This window comes from Hipposideros armiger, unplaced genomic scaffold (assembly GCF_001890085.2).
Source record: "Hipposideros armiger isolate ML-2016 unplaced genomic scaffold, ASM189008v1 scaffold_303, whole genome shotgun sequence".
Classification (NCBI taxonomy): Eukaryota; Metazoa; Chordata; class Mammalia; order Chiroptera; family Hipposideridae; genus Hipposideros; species Hipposideros armiger.
This window is the reverse complement of record NW_017731653.1, coordinates 255,281-275,760: the sequence shown is the minus strand read 5'-3', so window position 1 is coordinate 275,760 and position 20,480 is coordinate 255,281. Positions and strand designations below refer to the sequence as shown.

Here is a 20,480-nt window from a genome sequence, read left to right as displayed (position 1 = left end):
CATGCCCAGGGTGGGCGCCCAGGAGAAGCTGCTCTCTACCCCTGGGAAGGGTGGGGATTCTGTGCACAGACTCTCCTTGTCTCCCCAACCCCTGATTCTAAGGAGTCTTTACCCTCTTTATCACTGCCCTCACTGGCCCCTCCCTGAAATGCTGACTGGTTCTTTTTTAGAGTCTCTGATCCCCAAGTTGGCTTTGGCTCCCCATACAGTGACTCAGGCACAGTGGAGCTGCTGAGGCTGGGTGACTGTGACCGAAACGGGTGAGGGCTTGGACCTGGCCAAGGTGTGGGCCTTTCCCACACCACACACCAGGTTTGGGGCTGAGAGTGAAAGACCTTGGGATCCCCGTAATCCCAGGGCTGAATGTGAGGCTTGTCTCCCTCACTCAGAAAGTCCTGAGCAAACACACCCTCCTGCCGCTGCTCCACACCCCTGTCAGCTGCTCATCCTTCTTGACAAGGTCTGGAACAGTTGCCAGGTGAGGAAGGGTCATGGAGGACAATAGTAGAAGCTGTGGGGGTGGAGCCAGGGCCAGCTTTTAGCAGTTGATGCCAGGTAGAGTTATCTTGTCCAATCCCCTGCCTTTGGCCCAGGTAGACAGGAGGTATCTTTCCCATTTTCAGGATAGAAATTCTTCTCTTTGCCTCTCTCACTAGAGGATAAAAGGCCCTTTTTGGATAAGAAGCTCTTCCTTATGTCTACCTTTGGTTTCTTGTGCCACAGTTTAAGGATTCTGTGAACTTCTGGCAATTCTGACTTAATAAGGCCACAGAATATGGTTCTAGACTAGAACTTTCTTTTTATTTGGTTTGGGTTTATTACAGTATTTTTAATTAAGTTAATTTGGATTTAGTTAATTTGGAGGACAAAGAATTGGCCCCTCGGGACAGTGTCATACCTTATTGGGTAGCTCTAAGGTCAGGGCCACTTAAACCAAACAACCAATCATGTGACAAGAGCAAGGACAGAAGGAGCAGAGACCTCTGCAGAAAATGTCCAAGACCGCGTTGCTGCTCTGGTGGACCATAGCTGCAGGTCTTTATAAGTTGCCATATAATTTTTTTTTCAGCTTCTGCGTGGGACAAAGTCACTGATATCAAGCATTGTGGTATAGAGGTTAAGGTCACAAGCTTTAACATCTGACAGGACTGACCTCCCATTTCCACCACTTCCTAGCTGTGTGATCTTAGGCAAGTTACATAACCTCTCTGAGCCTCAATGCCTGTAACTCTAAACTGAGCATAGCAACACCTCTTTTGCAGGGTTATTGTGAAGAATGGAACTGTTATAAGAAAAGCAACCAGTGTCTAGCACATAACAACAGCTCTAAATGAGAGTTTCTCCTACCTGTAAAGCACTGTGGCTTTCCCTTCATCTTACTTTTTGTCTCAGGCATGGTGTATGCCTCAATTTAGAGTTACCTTCACAAGAAGTCCCTCAATCTTGACTACATGGTTTGGGTGTCCAAGCACAAAATAAGATTGAATGTATTATTATATATTATTTCTCCCCAAATCCCTTCCAGCCCCACCTGCATTTTGTTTCGGGCACTAGATACAAGTGGACACACTTCTAGGTACAATACACCACATCATTTTCTCTTAGTTGTGGAGTGCTGCAGCCACAATCTACATGACACAAGGGACACGTCATGAGCCACCTCAGGGCTTCACCTCTGTGGATACAATTCCTCCTTGTAGCCCATAAAAGTCCTTATCAACCCTCCAGGGTCAGCTGGGAGAATGGAGCCGTGAGCGGGAGGTTTAGAGAGCCAGGTGAGGTAGCTAAAGGTCTGAACTCCTGGACCCTCACTCAGGCTACCATCCTGGCGACCTTCCTACCGCCTCTTGGGGCAGAAAACCAGATAATCAGACCTCATTTCCTCAAGGGGTTAGCTTCAGGTGTCCTCTGCTCCTGCAACTGCAGCCCCAGAGACCTGGAGTAGCCCCACCTTCCTCCCCTGCCAGGACCCACCCCTGGGGTCAGGGTGGAAATGGGTAGATGCTGGAATGCCAGGGTCCTCAGAGCCCCTTTGACCTGAACAGTCAGTTCAGTCAGGCTTGTTCAGGTGTCCAGTTCTGGTTTGGCCTCTGCACAAATTAGGCAAACTGACTTCATACTAGGCAGGATGGTAAGGATGAGAGGCCAGGGGCTGCAAAGCCTTTGGGATCAGACTAACGCAGGTTCAAGTCCCAGCTCCACCACATGCCCCTGTGTAACCCTGGGGCTACTTTACCCTCCTGAGCTTCCAGGCCATCATTTGCAGGCAGGGCTAATGATACTGACTGCACAGAGCTTGAGGAAGATAAATGATCACATGCATATAAAGCACCCTGCACTGTGCCTGGCACAGAGTTGGCACTCACTAAATACTCCTTGAAAGGGTGAGTGAATGCTCAACCCCATCCCTTATAGGAGATGGTCCTAGCTCTAGAATGCTCGCTTACTATATAGGTGGACGGACCATCCCCCAGGCTTTCTCCCATGGACCTTGGATGGAGCCTGAGGGCCTCCCGTCTTCACTGCCACAGCACTCTCCATTGATGTAGACCTGGGCAGGGCAGGGAGATCTCAGCAAAGGCCGAGGTAGATAAGATGGAGGCTGGGGTGCAGATCAGAGGTGGAGACAAGAGGAGGGCAGGGAGAGGGGATGAGGGTGGAGGTGGGGAGAGGAGGAGCTGGCAGAGGAGAGAGAGCTCCCAGCCACTTCAGCCCCCCTGCAGGCCTGGGTTCACCGAACCCCTCTTCTTACCCCACAGGCCCTGCCCTCGTTCTTTGCATGGAGGGAGCTGTTCATTTTTGCCATGGTCAGCTTTTAGTCCATCAGCGTCAGCTCAGGCCTGTGGGAATTATCCGGACCCTGGTCACTGCTACTTCCCAGATTTGGACTAGCAGTCTCATGAGGGATTAAAAAGAGGAGACAATTTCAGACTCATCTAATTTCTCCTCATGAATGGCAATGGCAAAGCCTGGACAGAAAAAGAATGAATGCTTACTGACCTACTAAGTGTCTGGGTTAGGTATGTTGTCTCATTACCTCTGAGGCAGGTCCCATTTTACGGATGCGAGGATGGGATGAATGTGTTCAGAGCAGTTAATAGACCTGCCTAAGACTGCACAGGGAGTTAATGGCAACAGGTGGGATTTGAACACAGATCTGTTGCACTCAGTGGGGAAAAATTTAAGTTAGGGCTTAAAACTAGGATTTTGTATTTGAAAACATTGCTCTGAGAAGGGGCTTATAGGTTTACTATCCTGCCAAAGGTGTCACCAGCATCAAAAAAGTTACAAAGTCTTGCCCTTCTCCATATTATGGGAAAACAGAACAGGCCTGTCTTGGTGGAGCAACTGGGCAGCAAACGGAGAAGCAGGGCGCACAGAGTGAGGACCCAGCATGGAGAACACTGATCTAGAATCCTGCAGACAGAGACCTGAACAGAGGCCAAGAAAGAACAAGAGGCTGGAGGGCTTGAGGCAGAGGTATCTCTATTTAGTCCCTAGCTCCATGCCGGGCACATAGTAGGTTCTCAATAACAGTGTCAAGTCGAGGTGAGTCTTGATCTAGGTTCAGAAGGCTATAAGGCTGTATATATGGATTTCCTCTTTTGTATGTGTCCTTGGGTCCAAGAGCACATGGAGGAATAAGAATGACAATAATAACAAACATATGTGCAGCTTCTGACAGTTTACAAAGCACTTCATTAACTGTAATCTCACTGCATCTTGAGAGGAGGTAAAGGTAAATATTTGTATTATTTCTAATTTATGGGTAAAGCAACTGAGCTTCAGAGAGTGGTTTGCTCCAGGTTTGCAGATCTGGTAACAGCAGGCTGTGCACTGGATCCCAGGCCCTCAGGTTCTAAATTCTGTGGAGTGAGAGAACAGATGATGGGTCGCCTCGTCTGGAGCAGGGAGGCCGTAGGCAGGCTGGTGAGAAGGAAGTACAGTGGGTGGGGGGCCTGGAGGGCTTGGCCAGGCAGGTCCTCTGATGCAGAAGGCCCTGAGGCACTGGTGCAGGTTCTCCTGGAGGGGAGTGTTGGGATCCAGTAACCTGTGTCCTCCAAATGACTTCCTGTAGGTGTGTTTAGTGACACGCTCAGCAGGAGCGAGAAAGATGGGCTGGTGCCAAGGGCCAAGCCCAGAGATGTTTCAGATTTTTCCCTTTATGCCCCTGCAACCAAGCCCTGCTGCTCCAGCACATATAAGAGACCCAGGGTAGAGTTGTGGCATTCACTGGCCTGACCCCTCTTGCTTCTCTCTGACAGCTCTGAGCTCGCTCTCCTCTCTCCAGCCATGATCTCCAGGCAGCAGTTTGCCCGAGGCGGGTCCCAGGGCTTTAGCAGTGGCTCAGCCATTGTAGGTGGGGGCAAGAAGGTTGCTTTCAGCTCAGCCTCCATGTCTGGGGGAGCAGGCCGTTGCTCTTCTGGGGGCTTTGGAAGCAGGAGCCTCTACAGCCTCGGAGGGAACAAGAGTATTTCCATGAGCATGGCCGGATTCCGGCAAGGTGCTGGCTTCGGGGCTGCTGGAGGCTTTGGGGCTGGCAGCTTTGGTGCTGGTTTCGGCGCCGGCAGCTTTGGCGGTGGATTTGGGGGCACCTTCAATGGACGGGGTGGTCCTGGCTTTCCTGTCTGCCCTGCTGGGGGTATTCAGGAGGTCACCATCAACCAGAGCCTGCTGACCCCACTCCACGTGGAGATTGACCCCGAGATCCAGAAGGTCCGGACTGAGGAGCGGGAACAGATCAAGACCCTCAATAATAAGTTCGCCTCCTTCATTGACAAGGTGAGCCATCCCCTTGGCCAGACCAGATGGTAGAAGCCAGGGTTCCTGAGTCCCGGTATCTCAGACTTGAGCCTGCCATGGAAAAACCACTGAACTACTCTGGGCTTCCACTTTCCAGCTGTTAAAGAGGAGTCACTATTCTGAGTGTCTTTTGTCCCATGGCTGGTGGGAAGATAGACTGTCATCAACACAGTTTAATATTTGAAGTTTACTACATTTGGTCAAGGATGCCCTGGTTCTCCGTGCATCAAAGTCTTAGCCCCCTTAGATATATGGGGCAAGAATGAACAATCTTGGAGTAGACTGAGTGGGAATGTTTGCTCTTCTTGTTAGTTTGAATAGACCCATGGTAGCTTAAAGAGGCTTTATTGTGACTTTAGGACATATAGATATAAAAGCAAGACCAAGGGTTTGGTGGTTCCCTGTCTCATTTCACCTTTTGGATTCAAACTGTGATCAGTCACCCTTACCTAGATGTGCTGCATAATACTTGGCAAATAATTAAACTTTTCTGGGTCCAGGTCACCCCAGGTATAAAGTGGGTTTATTGTTTCCCTGCTTTTTCTCAGATTTTGGTTTTGGAAATAACACAGTTAATAATTTAATAATTAACTAATAATTAATTGTAGTTAATATAATAATTTTAACCATTGGAATTTCTGTTGTTGGAGCAGAAGAAAACCAGTCTGGTTTCCCAAATGAAAAAGGGGCTGACTTTAGTGGCAGAATCTAGGTCCCAACAGGACCTTAGAAGGTCATTGTTTTCATCCTCCTGACTCTGGGCAAAATTGCTTATCTGAGTCTATTTGAAGAGATGAGAGGATGGGTCTCTCCTTCTCTTTTTGTAGTTCAACTTCCTTTTCCATGCAAGGTTAGAGATTCAAGTTTTCAAGCTCAATTACAGCCAAGTATGATGGATGATAGCAAGCAAATCAGCCTCAAGGAGCTGAGTCATCCAATGATTAATGATTGAATAGATAAACGTAGCCCATTTGGTCAAGGATGTGCATCGAAGTCTTAGCCCTCTTAGATGTATAGGGCAAGAATGAACAATCTTAGAGTAGATTGAGTGGGAATGTTTGCTCTTCTTGTTAGTTTGAATAGACCCAGGGTAGCTTAAAGAGGCTTTATTGTGACTGTAGGACATATAGATATAAAAGCAAGACCAAGGGTTTTTCCCTGTCTCATCTTATCTTTCGAGTTCAAACTGTGATCAGTCACCCTTACCTGCTTTCGTTTTGATTCTGAGGCACATAAAGTAGAACTGTCATGCTGAACTGCTACCTTGATTCATCTGGCTAGATCTTTTCATAGACAGAAGGAAAGTTCTGGGATGTCCCCTTGCAGAATAGAGTCTAGCTGAGACTCAGAATATGTGTGGGGTCTTGATCTTAATTAACTATATTCAGTTGTGCACAGGTTCACAGGGACACACCAGGTTCATTAATAAGTAAGTGTATTTAAAAATCTGCAGTGAATTTATCATTCCTTTGCCATGGACCAGGGCCACTTTGAATGGAAGGCCTCACACTGTGGTTGTATCCCCTAATTTTTGTTTTATTTTATTATTTCATAGAAGTTCAGTGTTCTTGTCAACAACTCCTCCCAGAGCCTCTGAATCTCTGTAGGGGAAGTTGTTCTTGCTACATGGTCAGGTCTTGCTGTTCTGGCTGTGCTCTGTTTTCCACGACACACATGGCTCATTTGCTGCTATGGGCTCACAAATGGGGCCATCATATTGACCCTACTGAATGGTTCCTGGAGTTGCGACATGGCAGTCCTACTTGGATGGTTCTTGGGCCACCTGGTTGGCTTGGATTGGTGGGGTTGGTGCTGCCCTTGGACAGCCCTCCTGCCAAAAGCTTCAGGCCCTCATCAATTGACCTATACCTTTTCAAACACAGGTGCGGTTCTTAGAGCAACAGAATAAGGTCCTGGAGACCAAGTGGAACCTCCTCCAGCAACAGACCACCACCACATCCAGCAAAAACCTGGAGCCTTTCTTTGAAGCCTACCTCAGTGCCCTGAGGAAGCAGTTAGATACCTTGGCCAATGACAAAGGACGCTTGCAGTCTGAGCTGAAGACAATGCAGGACAGTGTGGAGGACTTCAAGACCAGGTGTGTGGGGAGGAAAGAAGGGATGCTACCCGGAAAAATCTGCCCTGTCACACCCCAGGCTCCCTGGGCTCCTTTCCAGTCATTTAGAATCCCAGGCTCTGAAGATATCCCAAAGCAGCCAGGAAGCTACTCTAGTCTGTTCCCCTGCATCTTTTATGGGGTGGTCACATTTTAATGGGGTGAGGTCTAGTAATCTTAAGTTGTCCCACACATAAAATGAATAACACATTCAGGGGGCTGGGCTTGTCATATACAAACAAGATTAGAAACCAAACTGATGAAAAGTACTATAGCATGGTCAGAAGAATACAGGTTGTCGAGACAGACGGACCTGTATGAATACTGATTCTTCCACTTACTAGCTGTGTAATCTTGAGTAAGCTGCTTAACCTCTCTAAGCCTCAGGTTTCTTTATAATTTAAAGTGGGTAATAGTCCTACCTTATTGGCTGAGAATGAAATGAAACTAAATGAGGTAGAGAAGGTATGTAGCGTAGTACTGGATATATAATGAGTCATTTAATTCAGTGAATGAATATTCACTCTCACGTGAAACAAAGAATTGAATCCACCAAATGGCCAAAAGGAGGCAGCTCTTCTATGGAAATAAAACCAACCAGATCATCTCTGGTTCTTCTCCTCACATTTTATCTCTTGAAAACAGTCTTTTTGAAGTTTGGTTTTCACTTCTCTTAATACATTAGTCTATACTGTACCTCAAAAATGGTCATTATTCAATAAATGTAAGTTGAATGAATACCTGTACGAGCATGAGCAAATGTAGCCAATTAGCTGGATATTTCCAAATAGATGTACGAAAAGCAGCAGCAGAGAGCTGAGAAACACTAACTCACTGTGGGGCTTTTGTCTTTTCCTTCTTGTTCCCACCCCCAGGTATGAAGAGGAGATCAACAAACGCACAGCTGCTGAGAACGACTTTGTGGTGCTCAAGAAGGTAAGAGACGAAGGAGGGTGGGGAACTGCAGAGAGGGCACCCTTCCCTCCGAGTGGCCTTTGGCTGGAATCATGGGGTTGGTCCATCTCTGCCTCATTTCCACCCCAGTTGGTAGGTACTATCCAGATCTAACAAACTAGGTCTGGAAAACCTTAAGGAATTAAAACCTTAAGGAATGAAGGCTGGGAAAAAAAGCCCATTTGGATAATTAAATTCCATGTCTTCAGGTGGCTTTAGGGGCAGACTGTGTCAAATGATTAATCCCTCACTGCCTCACCTGGTGTTGAGAAGCCTTTCCTAAACGGCTGAGAACGCCTCTGCGAGTCATTTAAAACCAGCTGCCCTTATTGTAATTCCTATACTTTGTGTCTTATCCCCGCTCCCTCCTCTGCAGGATGTGGATGCTGCCTATATGAACAAGGTGGAGTTAGAGGCCAAGGTGGATGCCCTGAATGATGAGATCAACTTCCTGAGGGTCCTCTATGCTGCGGTAAGGACCCTCCACCCCCCATTCAGGGAAGGGAATCCTTCATGAGGCTGCTGGTTGGAGTTCACAGTTCTTTGGAAGCACTCCAGCTTTTTTACTTCAGGACAGTGGGCTCTTAGCAAGGTCATGGATAGAAAGGGTTAAAGTAGGAGGTTCTCCAAATTAGAGGCTATCTTAGAAGAGGTGATAGATCTAAAGATTGCATGGGATAGAACTTTTCGCCATTTGACATTTCTCTAGTGAAATGGACCCATTCCATCCAACGGGGCTCCCACTGCCATTAAGTGGCTTATAGTTCTCAGGGAGAAGTAAAGACTACAAGCATTGCTTTTCTGTCTTGAGATGTCGCCAACCACTTGATTTCTACTTAGAAATTTGCCCCTCGTCCCCCTTCCTACACATTGGGAATGCTAACTGCTTCTCTCTGGGCCTGTGGCATGGCCATTTCCATGACGATAGCATATTTCTGGTGTCAGAGATGAGAAAACACACTCCAGGAGGCCTGAGGTGAGACATTTTCCCCACAGGAGCTGTCCCAGATGCAGACCCAGGTCAGTGACACATCCGTGGTCCTGTCCATGGACAACAACCGCTGCCTGGACCTGGACAGCATCATCGCTGAGGTCCGGGCCCAGTACGAGGAAATCGCCCTGAAGAGCAAGGCCGAGGCCGAGGCCCTGTACCAGACCAAGGTGGGTGCCGGGGATCTCTCAGGTGTTGGGAGTAGCTTCTGGGGCTCTGCTTTTGATGTCTATGAGCAGGCAATCATCAGCTCGAGCCCAAGAGAAGTCAGAAATGAACTGATTCTTCCAGGCATCATTGATCCTGGTCTGATTTGAGATTATGTGACATTTCATATTATCCCTGCCACCTGTGGCTATTCTTGCTGAGTTGACTTGAGAATAGACTCTATCCAAACGCCCCTGACTCCTTGTTCCCTGTGTCTCCTGGGTCTTAGTTCCAGCAGCTCCAGAACTCAGCTGACCAATATGGTGACAGTCTGAAGAGCACCAAGACTGAGATTGCAGAGCTCAACAGAATGATCCAGAGGCTGCGGGCCGAGATCGAGAATGTCAAGAAGCAGGTGCGTGTTCCCTCCTTCCAGCTGCAGTACAGGGCCAAGGGCCCGAGACAGATGTCTCCACAGTAGACAAGCAGATAAAGCATCAGGCCAGAAGATCCTGAGCCTGTTTGTAAGGGGATTTGTAGCTCTTTGCATAAGTCATACCCTGATCTTTTCCGCAATATCCTACTTCATACGACATGACACCTGAATAAAAAAGGCTTTTTGGTTCTTTTTTATTGGATTTTGCTCATCTTCATCTAGTCAGCCTGGTAGGGGAATTGGTGGGCTCTGGCTGGGGTGGATGAAATGCATAAGAATCAGGAAAATTGGGGAGTAGAGACAGAATGCTGACATCTAAACCCAAGCAAGGCTGCTACATAAGAGGGGAGAGACATCAGTGTCCTTGACAGCAGGACAGTGATGATGGTCTGTCTCACAACCTTGTCCACAGTGCCAGACTCTGCAGGCCTCTGTGGCTGATGCTGAACAGCGTGGGGAGCTGGCCCTGAAAGATGCCTTCAGCAAGCGTACAGAGCTGGAGGCTGCTCTGAAGAAGGCCAAGGAGGAGCTGGCCCGGATGCTGCGCGAATACCAGGAGCTCATGAGCGTGAAGCTGGCCCTGGATGTGGAGATTGCCACCTACCGCAAGCTGCTGGAGGGCGAGGAGTGCAGGTGAGAAGGGGAAGGCAGGGCGGGACTGCGAGGAATGGAGAGGTTGACGCCATGGCAGGTCCAGGGCATCTCTGCGGGATGATGCACTGACTTGCTTCAGTGCTGTGCTGGTGCCTTGCAAACTAGGACAGTATTAGATAACAGGTTCACATCCAGGCCTTACAGTTGGCTGCTTAAAGATGGGAAAGGTGCTTGAAACCTGCTGACGGAATGAAGTGTGGCTCGTGGCTCTGCTGTGACTCACTGCTCTTTCTCTCCCTCACAGGATGTCTGGAGAATGCCAGAATGCTGTGAGCATCTGTAAGTACCTTCTGCCCCTGCTGTGGCCATTCATTCACCCTGGTTTGAGCTGTGACTCCTGCTTGCCAGCACTGTTGGAATAACCATGTCCTTTGCTTCTCTCCCATAGCTGTGGTCAGTGGTGCCGTCAGTGCAGGAGGCATTGGAGGAGGACTAGGAAGCTCCTCCGGGTTTGGCCTTGGTGGTGGCTTTGGCTCTGGATCTGGAAGTGGCTATGGATTTGGCGGTGGTGTCTTTGGCAGTTCCAGCAGCAAGACCATCTCTACATCCACCCTGACCAAGAGATCCAACCGGTAGAGGAGATGAGGTCCCTGTAGCCTGCCGAGGCCAGCTGGGCCCAGCTCTGGTGTCTCTGTGCTTCCTTCGCCTTTGCCTCCTTTCTGGGTCTCATCTTCCCAGTGTCACCTCACTGCCAGGGAGTAGACTCTGCCCTCTTGGAGTTTTGTAGCTTCTTCTCAATTTGGGCTTGGCGACCCACCTGGAATGGGAGGGGTGTCAGCTGACTCGATACCTTCCCATGGACTGAGCAGAACACAACCAGGAGCTTGAGCTCCAGAATCATCAGGGTCACATATGTCCCCTCCCAGCCCAATGCCGCCTCCTACCAGATCCCAGGTATCCCTTTACATCAGAACCAATTCCTTCTCCATCACTTGGCAGCAACTGGCCCTGCAAGGTCAGGACAAGAACCACTCAGTCGCATTCAGCTCTTCTCCTTCCCTCTATCCATCTTTGGGTGAATCTTTAATAAAATGCTTTTGTCATTCACTCTGAGCAATTGTTCTTGTTCCCTGGAGAGAAGTCTCCTGAATTCATGTGAAATTGAAGGAGGTTGGGGCCTGAGGGATCTGTCTTTACATATCAAGGCCATCGGCTAATTTCTCAGGTGTCTCCTTCAAAGTTACCCAGATTATTGAGGGGGAGATGCAGTGTGTGGAGTCTGAAGGCTGCCTACAGAACAGGGGCACAGACTCAAAACAACCAACAGTTATATAAAGATGATCTACTATAGGCAATCAGGGAGGGGCCATCTCAGGGCTGAGCTTGCAGTGAACCTGGGGGGAAGGGGTACAAGTCTGGAGGTGTGGGGTGTAGGGCAGGTATGAGGAGAGGCTGTCAGGGATCTCTACTGAATATTAGACAAGGGGTTATGGAGCTTATGGGGTGCCTATACTCAGCATAAAGCAAAGCCCTCTAGTTACAAAACTCCATGCTCTGGGCTAAATCCCACCGGGCCAGCAAGGCTTTTAGGAACTTGTTTCAAGAATCAACAAGGTCACAATCGTTGGAAGGAAGAGTGAAAGCGTGTCATCCTCACAGAGCTCTTGTGGTGTACTCACTTCTCCAGCTCCTCCAGCAACTGTGTCACTGGGTGGGAGTCCCTGGGTGGTGAGAGAGTGGGGGAGGTGAGGCAGGTCTCCTGGAGCAGTAGAGGTGAAGCTGCCTAATTGGGATTAGCCCTGAAGATTCTGGTTGGTGAAAGGGAGAATAGGGGTGAGGACAGTCAGGGGTGGGGGTCTGGGTATAGCCTTTGTGGTCATTCTGTTTCTATAATGGATCAATTCCAAGATACTTGAAGTAGCATAATCTCCCCTTCTCCAGAGAAAGGCTGCACAGCTCCCCATGTGCAGTCTGACCTAAACCCCTCCTACTGCAGATGCAGAATATACTAATTCTCTTGGTCACCCAGTTGGTGCTTTGCACCCTTGACTAACAGGCGTTCATTCATTCATACTCCAATCCCTCCAGCGCAGAGCCCATGGGGCCCTGACTGTGTGTAGACAGAAGGCACACGGTTCACCCAAGGCCAGTCCCTGCCCACGGGGCTTTCACGCAGACCCGGAGGCAGGCTCAGGGCAGCAGAGGTGGAGCAGCGAAGGGTTAATCTTAGGGCCCTGAACTTTCTGGGCTGGGGCCTTTTGCCAGAAACAGACACTCCCAGGTCAGGACTCCCCAGTCCTTCACAAGCCAAGCCCTAATCTCCCCATTGTCCTGGGGCTCATGTCTTGTGTCAGAGCAGGAAGTCTTTGACTTCTTCCCTTCACTGAACCTCTCCCCTGGGAAAATGCTGGACTGGCTCTTTTCTGAGCTTCTGAGGTGGCTGGGGGGCGGGGGGGGGTGTGTGTGTCAAAGGTTGGAAGAAGGGAAGGGGGTTTTCAAGTTCACCCACCAGGAAGTTGCAAGTTGTGATGGGCCACACTGAGAAACCAGGGGTGGTGGTGATAGAGGTTGTTGGGCAGGTTACGTAATTTCTCATGCCCTCTGAGCAAGCAAAGTGCCAGCCTGAGTGGCACTGCTAGGTCTCCAGGGCCTCTTCTGTTGAATTTAATGATTTACACAAGAAGTCAGGTTGTATATTATATATGTGAATATGCATCTTAGAATAAATATGTTTGTATTTGTAGGCAAGTGCTTATGTGTGTTTGCTTTTTTATTTATATAAGAAGATTTCTGTTTTACAAAAAAGAAAAAAAAATTCCTGTTGCCCTCTATTTCCAGAGCAGTCCAGGGGAGTAAATCCTGGCCATGAGCCAGAGGTTTGAAGCTGGCTGGCTAATCAAAGAAAATGATTAGAAGGGGAGAAAATCCACTTCTGAGATAATTGGCTCCACCCTTCTCTCAGACCCTTTGAATTGGATTCTGGCCAGCTCTTTGTGTTCAGGGGAACCCTGGAGACACAGGTTGCATCACCTGCCCCTTGGGAGGCCCCACACTCTTTCTCCCATCCTGAAATGCTTTACCTTGAGGTATACTGAAATCACATCTCACACCATAATGGCCCAACTGTGAGTTGTCAAATCTTTAATTCAGTTTATTTGGTTTGTCTGCCCTGGTCTTAGCTCTCCAAGCTCTTGACTTCTAGCCCAGCTGCAATCTCCTTCTTGGTTTGACTCAGGTTCCTGGCTTCTAAGCAGTGACCACATTTGCATAGGTCCCTCTCCCTTTACCAAGACCCTCTGCTCTGGGCTCAACATTCTCAGTTTCAGAAAATTCTTGACACCACTTCTGAAACCTCCCTTCCTTGCTGCTGGTAAAACCAGAAGGATATAGCAAAGTGGAGTTTATTAGTGTTGTCCCATGGTAGGGTTTTTGTTTAGCTTACTGCTGGGACCCAGGCTTTGGATTCTAACACCAGAGGACCTCAGAATAAGGCATGTCCATGACCGTATCCTGGGTGGATGGTCAAGGTTTAGTGAGACAGCTAGCGCCACCTAGGGAAATAACTGAGGGGGCTGTGGACCCTTTATGACCCCTCAGGGCATGGTACCAGTGGGCCAGCCCAGGACAAAGGGAAAAGGCAGGCTGAGGAAAGAAGTCATTTCAGTCCCTGCTCCATCTTTTCTGTGTTAAAGGTAGGGGCTGAACAGTCAGCCATTTCTTTATCCCATAGGGAGAAAACTCAGAGTGTAGGGCTGTGGCCATGAAGGGTCTCGGTGGTGCTGGGAGCCCCAGGATTCTTGCTGCCCATGGTTTCCTGGTTGACTTGAGTTAAGGTAAAAATTGTTCTGCTTCTGCAGTTTTTTTTAATTGAAGTGTTGTGGATTTGATCCTCAAGAGTTCAAAGAAGAAGGTTAAGGGGAAGCTAGATGAGCTAGGAGGAGGTTTTCTGGAGAAAGTTTTATTGCTATTTGCCAACCACCTATCTACCATCTGTCATCTATCTACCAACCCACCATTCATTAGCTTTTGAATTCTTAGGGCAGGGACCATGCTTTATTCATTTTGATTTATCAGAGCCACTGTGCTTGACGTATAGTAGACATTTAACAAGATACCTTCTTGTTATGGTGGGCATCACACCTTTGCCCCACTGTCAGACAGGTAGTCACAGGAGCAATTAATTCATTGACTTATTCTATGATTTTTCCAGAGAAACAGAAGAGGTCCTATTCTCATGTTTGGACAGAAGCACACCCCAAAGTGACACAAAATGACAAACACAAAATAATGGCTAGTGTTTCCTGAGTACTATGTCTAGGTACCATTCTTAGTGTTTGCCATACATTGTTTAATTCAAGTCTCACAACAGTTATGGAAGATTAATCTGCTATTATTTCCTTTCACGGATGAGGAAAGTTGCCTGAGATCACACAAGTAAGTGAGAAGCAGAGCTAGGATTCACACCCAGGACTGCCTGACTTACGTGGGAAAAGTCCATGTCTGGCCTCACAGGCAGGATTGATAGGAGCCAACAGTTAAAGAAGGGGATAGAGCCTTAGCCTGCTATGAAAGAAGCAGTGTCCGCATGCCAGACAGTAAGGGTCCTCCTAGTAGATCTAGTGCAAATTACACCACCTCTGAGTATTATATCTTAATTAGGCACCATGGTTTTAAGAGATACATTTAGTAAAAATGGAGTGAAGTGTTCTGGAAACCAGGTGTACTGAACACCGGGAGAAGCAACTGGTTGTATTTAACCTGGAGAACAGCTTTTGGAAATTCACCAGTGTTTTCTAATATTGGAAGAGTTATCAGATGGAAGCTGGGGAAGTTTGTGTGTGTTGCTTTGCAAGGTCAGACGAGAGCAAATTCATTTTAGTTCAGGTGACATTCATTGAGGGCCCCCCATCACCAGGTGCTGATGGACAAAAAGACAAGGAGGACTGGTGGTAACAGCACTCGGAGGGGTACCATCCAGCGGGGACTCTCAGCAGGGAGCAGTGAGCCCCGTGAAAAGGACAGAGCTGTCCAGCAGTGGAAGAGGCTGGCTGGCAGTTTGTGACCTGAGGCTGAAAGGCCTCGGTTAGGGTGGTGGGTGTGTTATTGTAAGCGTTCCAAGCACAATGTGCACAAATGTCTGCAGATTGAATAAACAGTAAATCTTTCAGGTGTATATGTTACCATTTCCTAATATATGTGATTATAAGATGTAATTTTATTTAAAATTACTGCTAAATTTGTGGTAAAAATATATGTTCTCAAAGGATATTGAAAGTATTTGTTCTGACATATGTGAAGGTCAATATAATCTTTTGGTGTTAAAAGGGGCCTTCAGATCCAGAGGGGTGGGGGGTACCATGATGACGGTGGACAGGGAGGTGAGGCCCTGCCAACCCCAGCTTCACTGATCCCAGGGAGAGGAGTAAGGCTCCCACCAGAGCAGAAGGCACTAAAGCTAGATCATGAAGAACTTCCTCTGGTCAGGGTGCTACCTTGCTGGCCTGGGCAAGCCAGGAGATTTGATGAATCATCTTCCATGGGGAATCCCGAGCAGAGAGGCTGTGGGAAGGCTGCTTTGAGGTAGAGGAGTGGATTGGATAGCCTCCTGGCTTACAGCATCCTATGAAGCTCTGATTTGATACATTGCAACACAGTGATTCACTCTTTTCTCCAAGGAGAAAAGTGCTTAGGATACTTAGTTAAGCTTCACATAATCCAGGTGTTGAAGGTGAGTGTAAGCCAGTTCTGTTTTCTCAAAATATTTGTTGGGTTCCCCAAATCCAGAGGCCTGGGCCTGACCATCAAGAATTTCAACTCACTGATTGCCTCCTCCCCTTCCATCGTCTGCATTACTCATGACTCCCCAATCAGAATTGACATTCTAGTTCTGCTAGTGTACTTCCAATCCCTGTTTTGCTTCCTGTTTCCTTGTGGGCAATGTCTTCTCCACAATCCTGGCTGCAGATGAAGTCCTTCTTCCCACTCCTTCCATCCCCCAGTGGGGAGGTCCCACATCTAGGACTAGTTCATGACAGTGGTGGTTATGACTTTGCTTCTCAAAGGTTCTTCTTCAAGTGAATTCCCTCTAAAGGAATGACAAGAATCAGGGGGCTCTGGCAATGGCTGCTGTCTGTCTTGGTGGGAGGGGCACAGGCAATAAGGTACCTTGATTCACTGTGAATTTAAGAATTCCTAGGGATCCATCACTCTGGATTTCAGGCCCCACAGAGCAGCCTCATCCTGTCTGGCACAAAAGGCAGGCCCTCCATCTTGCTCTTACCCACTTCCCCAGCATCGTCTCCTACTATCCCTTCCTGCTCTAGCTGGGCCCATCTTTTCACTGTATCAATTAGTGCTCATACTTGCAAATATGAACATCTATTCTGTCTAGAATAAACTGAAAAGAGCTCATTAAAGGACATTGTTGCTCATGGCACCTCTGGGAGCTCTGTATCCTGGAACCATGCTCAGCGACACCTGGGCGCTGCTTTGGTGTAAACATGGTGAGCACTGCTGCAGTACCCATGATGCTTGGGACAAAATCACAAAACTCCTCATCTGTCCATGGATGTCTCCATCACTGCACTCTCTGGAAAGATCAATTGTTCTCTGTGTGGCCATCTTCTTAGGTTGTCCCCAAGTCTCACAAGGGTCTGTTTCACTGGAAGATTGTAAGGCCTGGCTTCTAGTTGCGAAAGATTCTGGGAATGTGTTTTCTGGGTTTTATCCCTGGAAGGTGGGGATCACAGTGTGAGAAATGACCAAAATGGAAAGCATTCAAGGATGTTGTGTAGCCACAGATGACAAAAGTCCCCCATAATCTCCACTTCCTAAATCCAACGGTGCTTGCTTTCAACACCAAGCCTTGGCTCATGACCCCCTGGGTTGAGCTGTCTTTTCTTCTGTCTATCCAAATCCTGCCCTCCTTAAAAGTTTCGGCTCATGTCTCTTCATGAAACCTTCCCATGAGGTCTGGGTTTTTCTTCTTGGTTTTCTGATTGTCCATGCTCTCACAGGAGCTGTAACATACCATTTAGTTTTACACAGGAGTGTATTGTTTGGTTTGTCTAGATTTTGAGCTCTTTGAAAGCCATTCTCTCTACCACATGCTGACCAACAGAGCCTCTGCTGGGTAAACATTCCTCATATTTGTCCACTGGTTTCTCTTTGTTGGGCTGGAAGCTGAGGCCTGTTTCCCCTCACCCCAAGTCATGGAGCTGATATGATTTCTATTTATCTAGCCCCAAGTTGTGCTCACAACCCCTGTGGGGCCTCAATGGATAATTTGCAAATGGAAGCATCATTTTACTGGATGCATTCTTCTGACAGGTTTGAAAGTTCTCCATGTGACTTGCAAACAAAATTCTCCATGTGACTTGCAAACAAAAATAGTTAAAAACAAGAGTGAATACTGATTGTGCTAGGTGCTTTGTAGGTGACAATGACTCTATGAAAGAGGTACCATTAATAATTTAATTTTATAGATGAGGAAACCGAGGCATAGAAAGGTTAAAGAACTTGTTCATGGACTTGGACTTGCAGTGACCAAGCTGAGATTTAAAAACTGGGTCTATGTGTACCCGAAACTAATATAATAATGTATGTCAATGATACCTCAATTAAAAAAATAAATTAATTTTAAAAATTGGATCTCTTTGGCTCTAAAGTGCATACTCTTAAACATTAAGAGAAAAAAAAATGTGGCCTAAATTTTGTGGTACATTTCTTGAAGCATTTGACAGAGATTGCATTCATCCAGCTATGTTCCTGTGAGATCCAGAGGGGCAGAGGTGAGGACCATCTTTAATGGCCAACGATGCTGATGCACAGAGAATTTCAACAGCCTTGGTCATGGTCAGTCATGGGGAGGGGCTGGTCCAGCTCTGGGTTTGTTTCATTCTTTAAACTTTGGTCCTTCTGAGGGAGTGAAAATGAGGAGGTGTCTGTGTGTGGCCACCCCCTGGGCTTTGGGCTAATGTCACATGCCATTAAGCCTTGGGCGGCAGCTGTGGAAGGTCAGGACTATGGCAGACATGCTAGAGAAGGAATCTCAGTACTGGGCAGGGGGCAGTTTATGTGACCTCAAATGTTCAGTCAGCTTTAAATTGATTCTGTGATTGATTGATTCTTGATAGTGTGATTCCACAATATTTTTTTCCACTGGGGAGGAGGTGACACTAATTTTGCATGTACGTTTTCTTAAATCTGAACACCAAATTTGAGAGTCTGGATTCCTCACGTTAAGAGGATCTCAATTAGCTTGGGCTACTGCATATAATGGGATTTGAACTAGCTTTAATTTGATTGTAATCCAGTACAAAGGCATAATCCATCCATTAATTCATCAATTGATTGACTCATTCATTCATTCATTCATTCATTCAATCAACTAACCTTTGTGAGCATCTATTATTGGCAAAGCACTGTGTTAAGCATCAAGGGATCCAGTATATTAACAAGCCTGTAAGCTCCTGAAAAGTTTATGGCTTTATTCTGGGGAAGGCGCTAGGATATTGCATAGCCTGGGGGTAATGAATAAGGGAAGAGGATGACAAGGTGGAGGAACCAGGCCACTGAAGAACACTTCATTTCCTCTGCACTTGAGCCATTCCCAGCCCTGCCCAGTGAGAGTTGAAGAATCCCCTGTCCCTTCCTCCTTCACCCCTATTCTGAGAAGGCTCTTGCCAAGGCCACACAGGCCACTCCCTTGGCAGGGCCTAATGTGCAGCAGACAGAAAGGAAAAAAGACCTGTCCTGAAAAGAGATAAGCGGCTGCTTTGGCAGGCTCTAGAGCTGCACAGAAAGGCTTTCCTCTTGGACAAGCCAAGCCCAGGTCCTAAGCCTCTGAAAAACATTAGGCTGGCAGAAAATTCTCAGACTTTTGGAGTTAGACACATACAGTAGGTGTTACTGGCTTTGCCAGGTCTGGTCTCCTGAGGCTGGGGGTGGGTTGGGGGTGAGTCTGGAAAACGAAGCTACAGACCTCCCAGAAACATGGACTCTTAACCAGAGAATGGTCCCACAGGGGCCCCACATATCTTGTTCATGACTGCGTCTCCAGTGCCTTGCACAGTGCCTGTCACAAGTTAGGCGATCTGTCAATATTTGTTGAATTGGCGGTAGAATTGATATTTGAATTTCCAGTTCCCTGGAATTTGGGCTGAAATCAGAGACATTCCAAAAATGTGGGGAGCAAGAAAGAAAGTCTTAGAGGTAGTTTAGTGTATAGTTGTGCAGGGAACTTTTCAAAACAAACAAATAAATACTTTGCATGTGAATTTTGCTAATTTTCATCAAAGTGCATAGGTGTTAACTACTGTTTTCCTCAGAAGATAGTCATGAACTGTAATGCTGCTGTCTCCTGAACTACAGCTTGGGATAGAGGGGGAACCCAGGAGGCAGATCTGTGATTGTTCTGGGCTTTGTTTTCAGGAAGGGAGGATGAGAGGTCATTACTTGATCCCCAAACCCAGCACAGAGTTGGGCACACAGTGGGCACTCAGTGACCATGTGCTGACAGTGGAATGAACTGTATCACCCCCTTCTATTGAGATATTTTTCCCTGGGTCCTTGGCTGGACTTCACTGTCTCTACCACCCAGAAAACCAGAACCTCCCAAATTCACCTTTCATTCCATCCTTTCCAGAGCTGAGCCCAGCTCCCGTAGGGAAAGGGACAGCTGGCAGACAGATGGCCGCTGAATACCTGATGCAGATGAGCATGCCTCCTGGGTCCTGTCAGACAAAGCTAGGAGGTGGCCATGCCCAAGCATGGGACAATGCCAGGCACCACCTCTTGCCAGGTAAGCCTGCCACCTTAGCACTTTTAACATTTCAGATTATTTTCAAGGTGTGTTTAGCAGCCTGGAACAAACTTATTGCCTTGAAGGCAAACCCAACCCATGACTATTTGGGATTAATGATCTCTCCTTCATTTTGAGCCCAGCAACCTCCTAGATGTATATAAAGGGATTTATTCTGCACAGGCAGGTCTTCAGTTTCCTTCCCTTTTCTTTTACTCTAGGTGTCCCTGCTTCATTCTCACACTTTTCCTTCACCAAGTCTTCTCACCATGAAGGGACAAGTCTGCAAGACATCAGGCGGCGGGCGCCAGGGCTTCTCCGGCCGCTCCGCCATGGTCTCCGGCAGCAGCAGGATGAGCTGTGTGGCCCGCTCTGGGGGAGCCAGTGGAGGGGCCTGTGGGTTCCCGAGTGGAGCAGGCGGCTTTGGCAGTCGCAGCCTCTACAGCCTGGGTGGCAACAAGAGCATCTCCAGCAGCGTGGCTGGTGGCTTTGGGGGAGGGCGTAGTAGCTGTGGCAGTGGCTTTGGGGGTAGCTATGGAGGGGGCTTTGGTGGTGGCAGAGGAATGGGGGGTGGCTTTGGTGGGACTGGTGGCTTTAGAGGAGCTGGTGGCTTTGGAGGAGCTGGTGGCTTTGGGAG

General features: G+C 47.8%; 2 protein-coding genes across 2 annotated transcripts in view; both read left to right on the top strand.

Moving 5' to 3' along the window:
• Nucleotides 1-20,480, top strand: part of LOC109391837 (keratin, type II cytoskeletal 5-like) — a 334,229-nt gene that overhangs the window by 71,048 nt on the left and 242,701 nt on the right. The window lies entirely within an intron of this gene.
• Nucleotides 4,217-11,148, top strand: KRT4 (keratin 4). Its single transcript, XM_019659748.1, has 9 exons — nucleotides 4,217-4,782; nucleotides 6,687-6,901; nucleotides 7,795-7,855; nucleotides 8,250-8,345; nucleotides 8,870-9,034; nucleotides 9,301-9,426; nucleotides 9,860-10,080; nucleotides 10,346-10,380; nucleotides 10,490-11,148. Exons 1-9 carry the CDS (start codon nucleotides 4,294-4,296, stop codon nucleotides 10,675-10,677), a joined length of 1,596 nt encoding a protein of 531 aa, XP_019515293.1. The 5' UTR covers nucleotides 4,217-4,293; the 3' UTR covers nucleotides 10,678-11,148.

What these genes read in the sequence shown, in the direction of transcription:
- KRT4 (XM_019659748.1), top strand. Translation starts at nt 4,294, where the DNA reads ATGATCTCCAGGCAGCAGTTTGCCCGAGGCGGGTCCCAGGGCTTTAGC. An exon ending in ACTTTGTGGTGCTCAAGAAG is followed by an intron (nt 7,856 to 8,249) that starts GTAAGAGACGAA and finishes CCTCCTCTGCAG; the next exon opens with GATGTGGATGCTGCCTATAT. An exon ending in TGAGGGTCCTCTATGCTGCG is followed by an intron (nt 8,346 to 8,869) that starts GTAAGGACCCTC and finishes TTTTCCCCACAG; the next exon opens with GAGCTGTCCCAGATGCAGAC.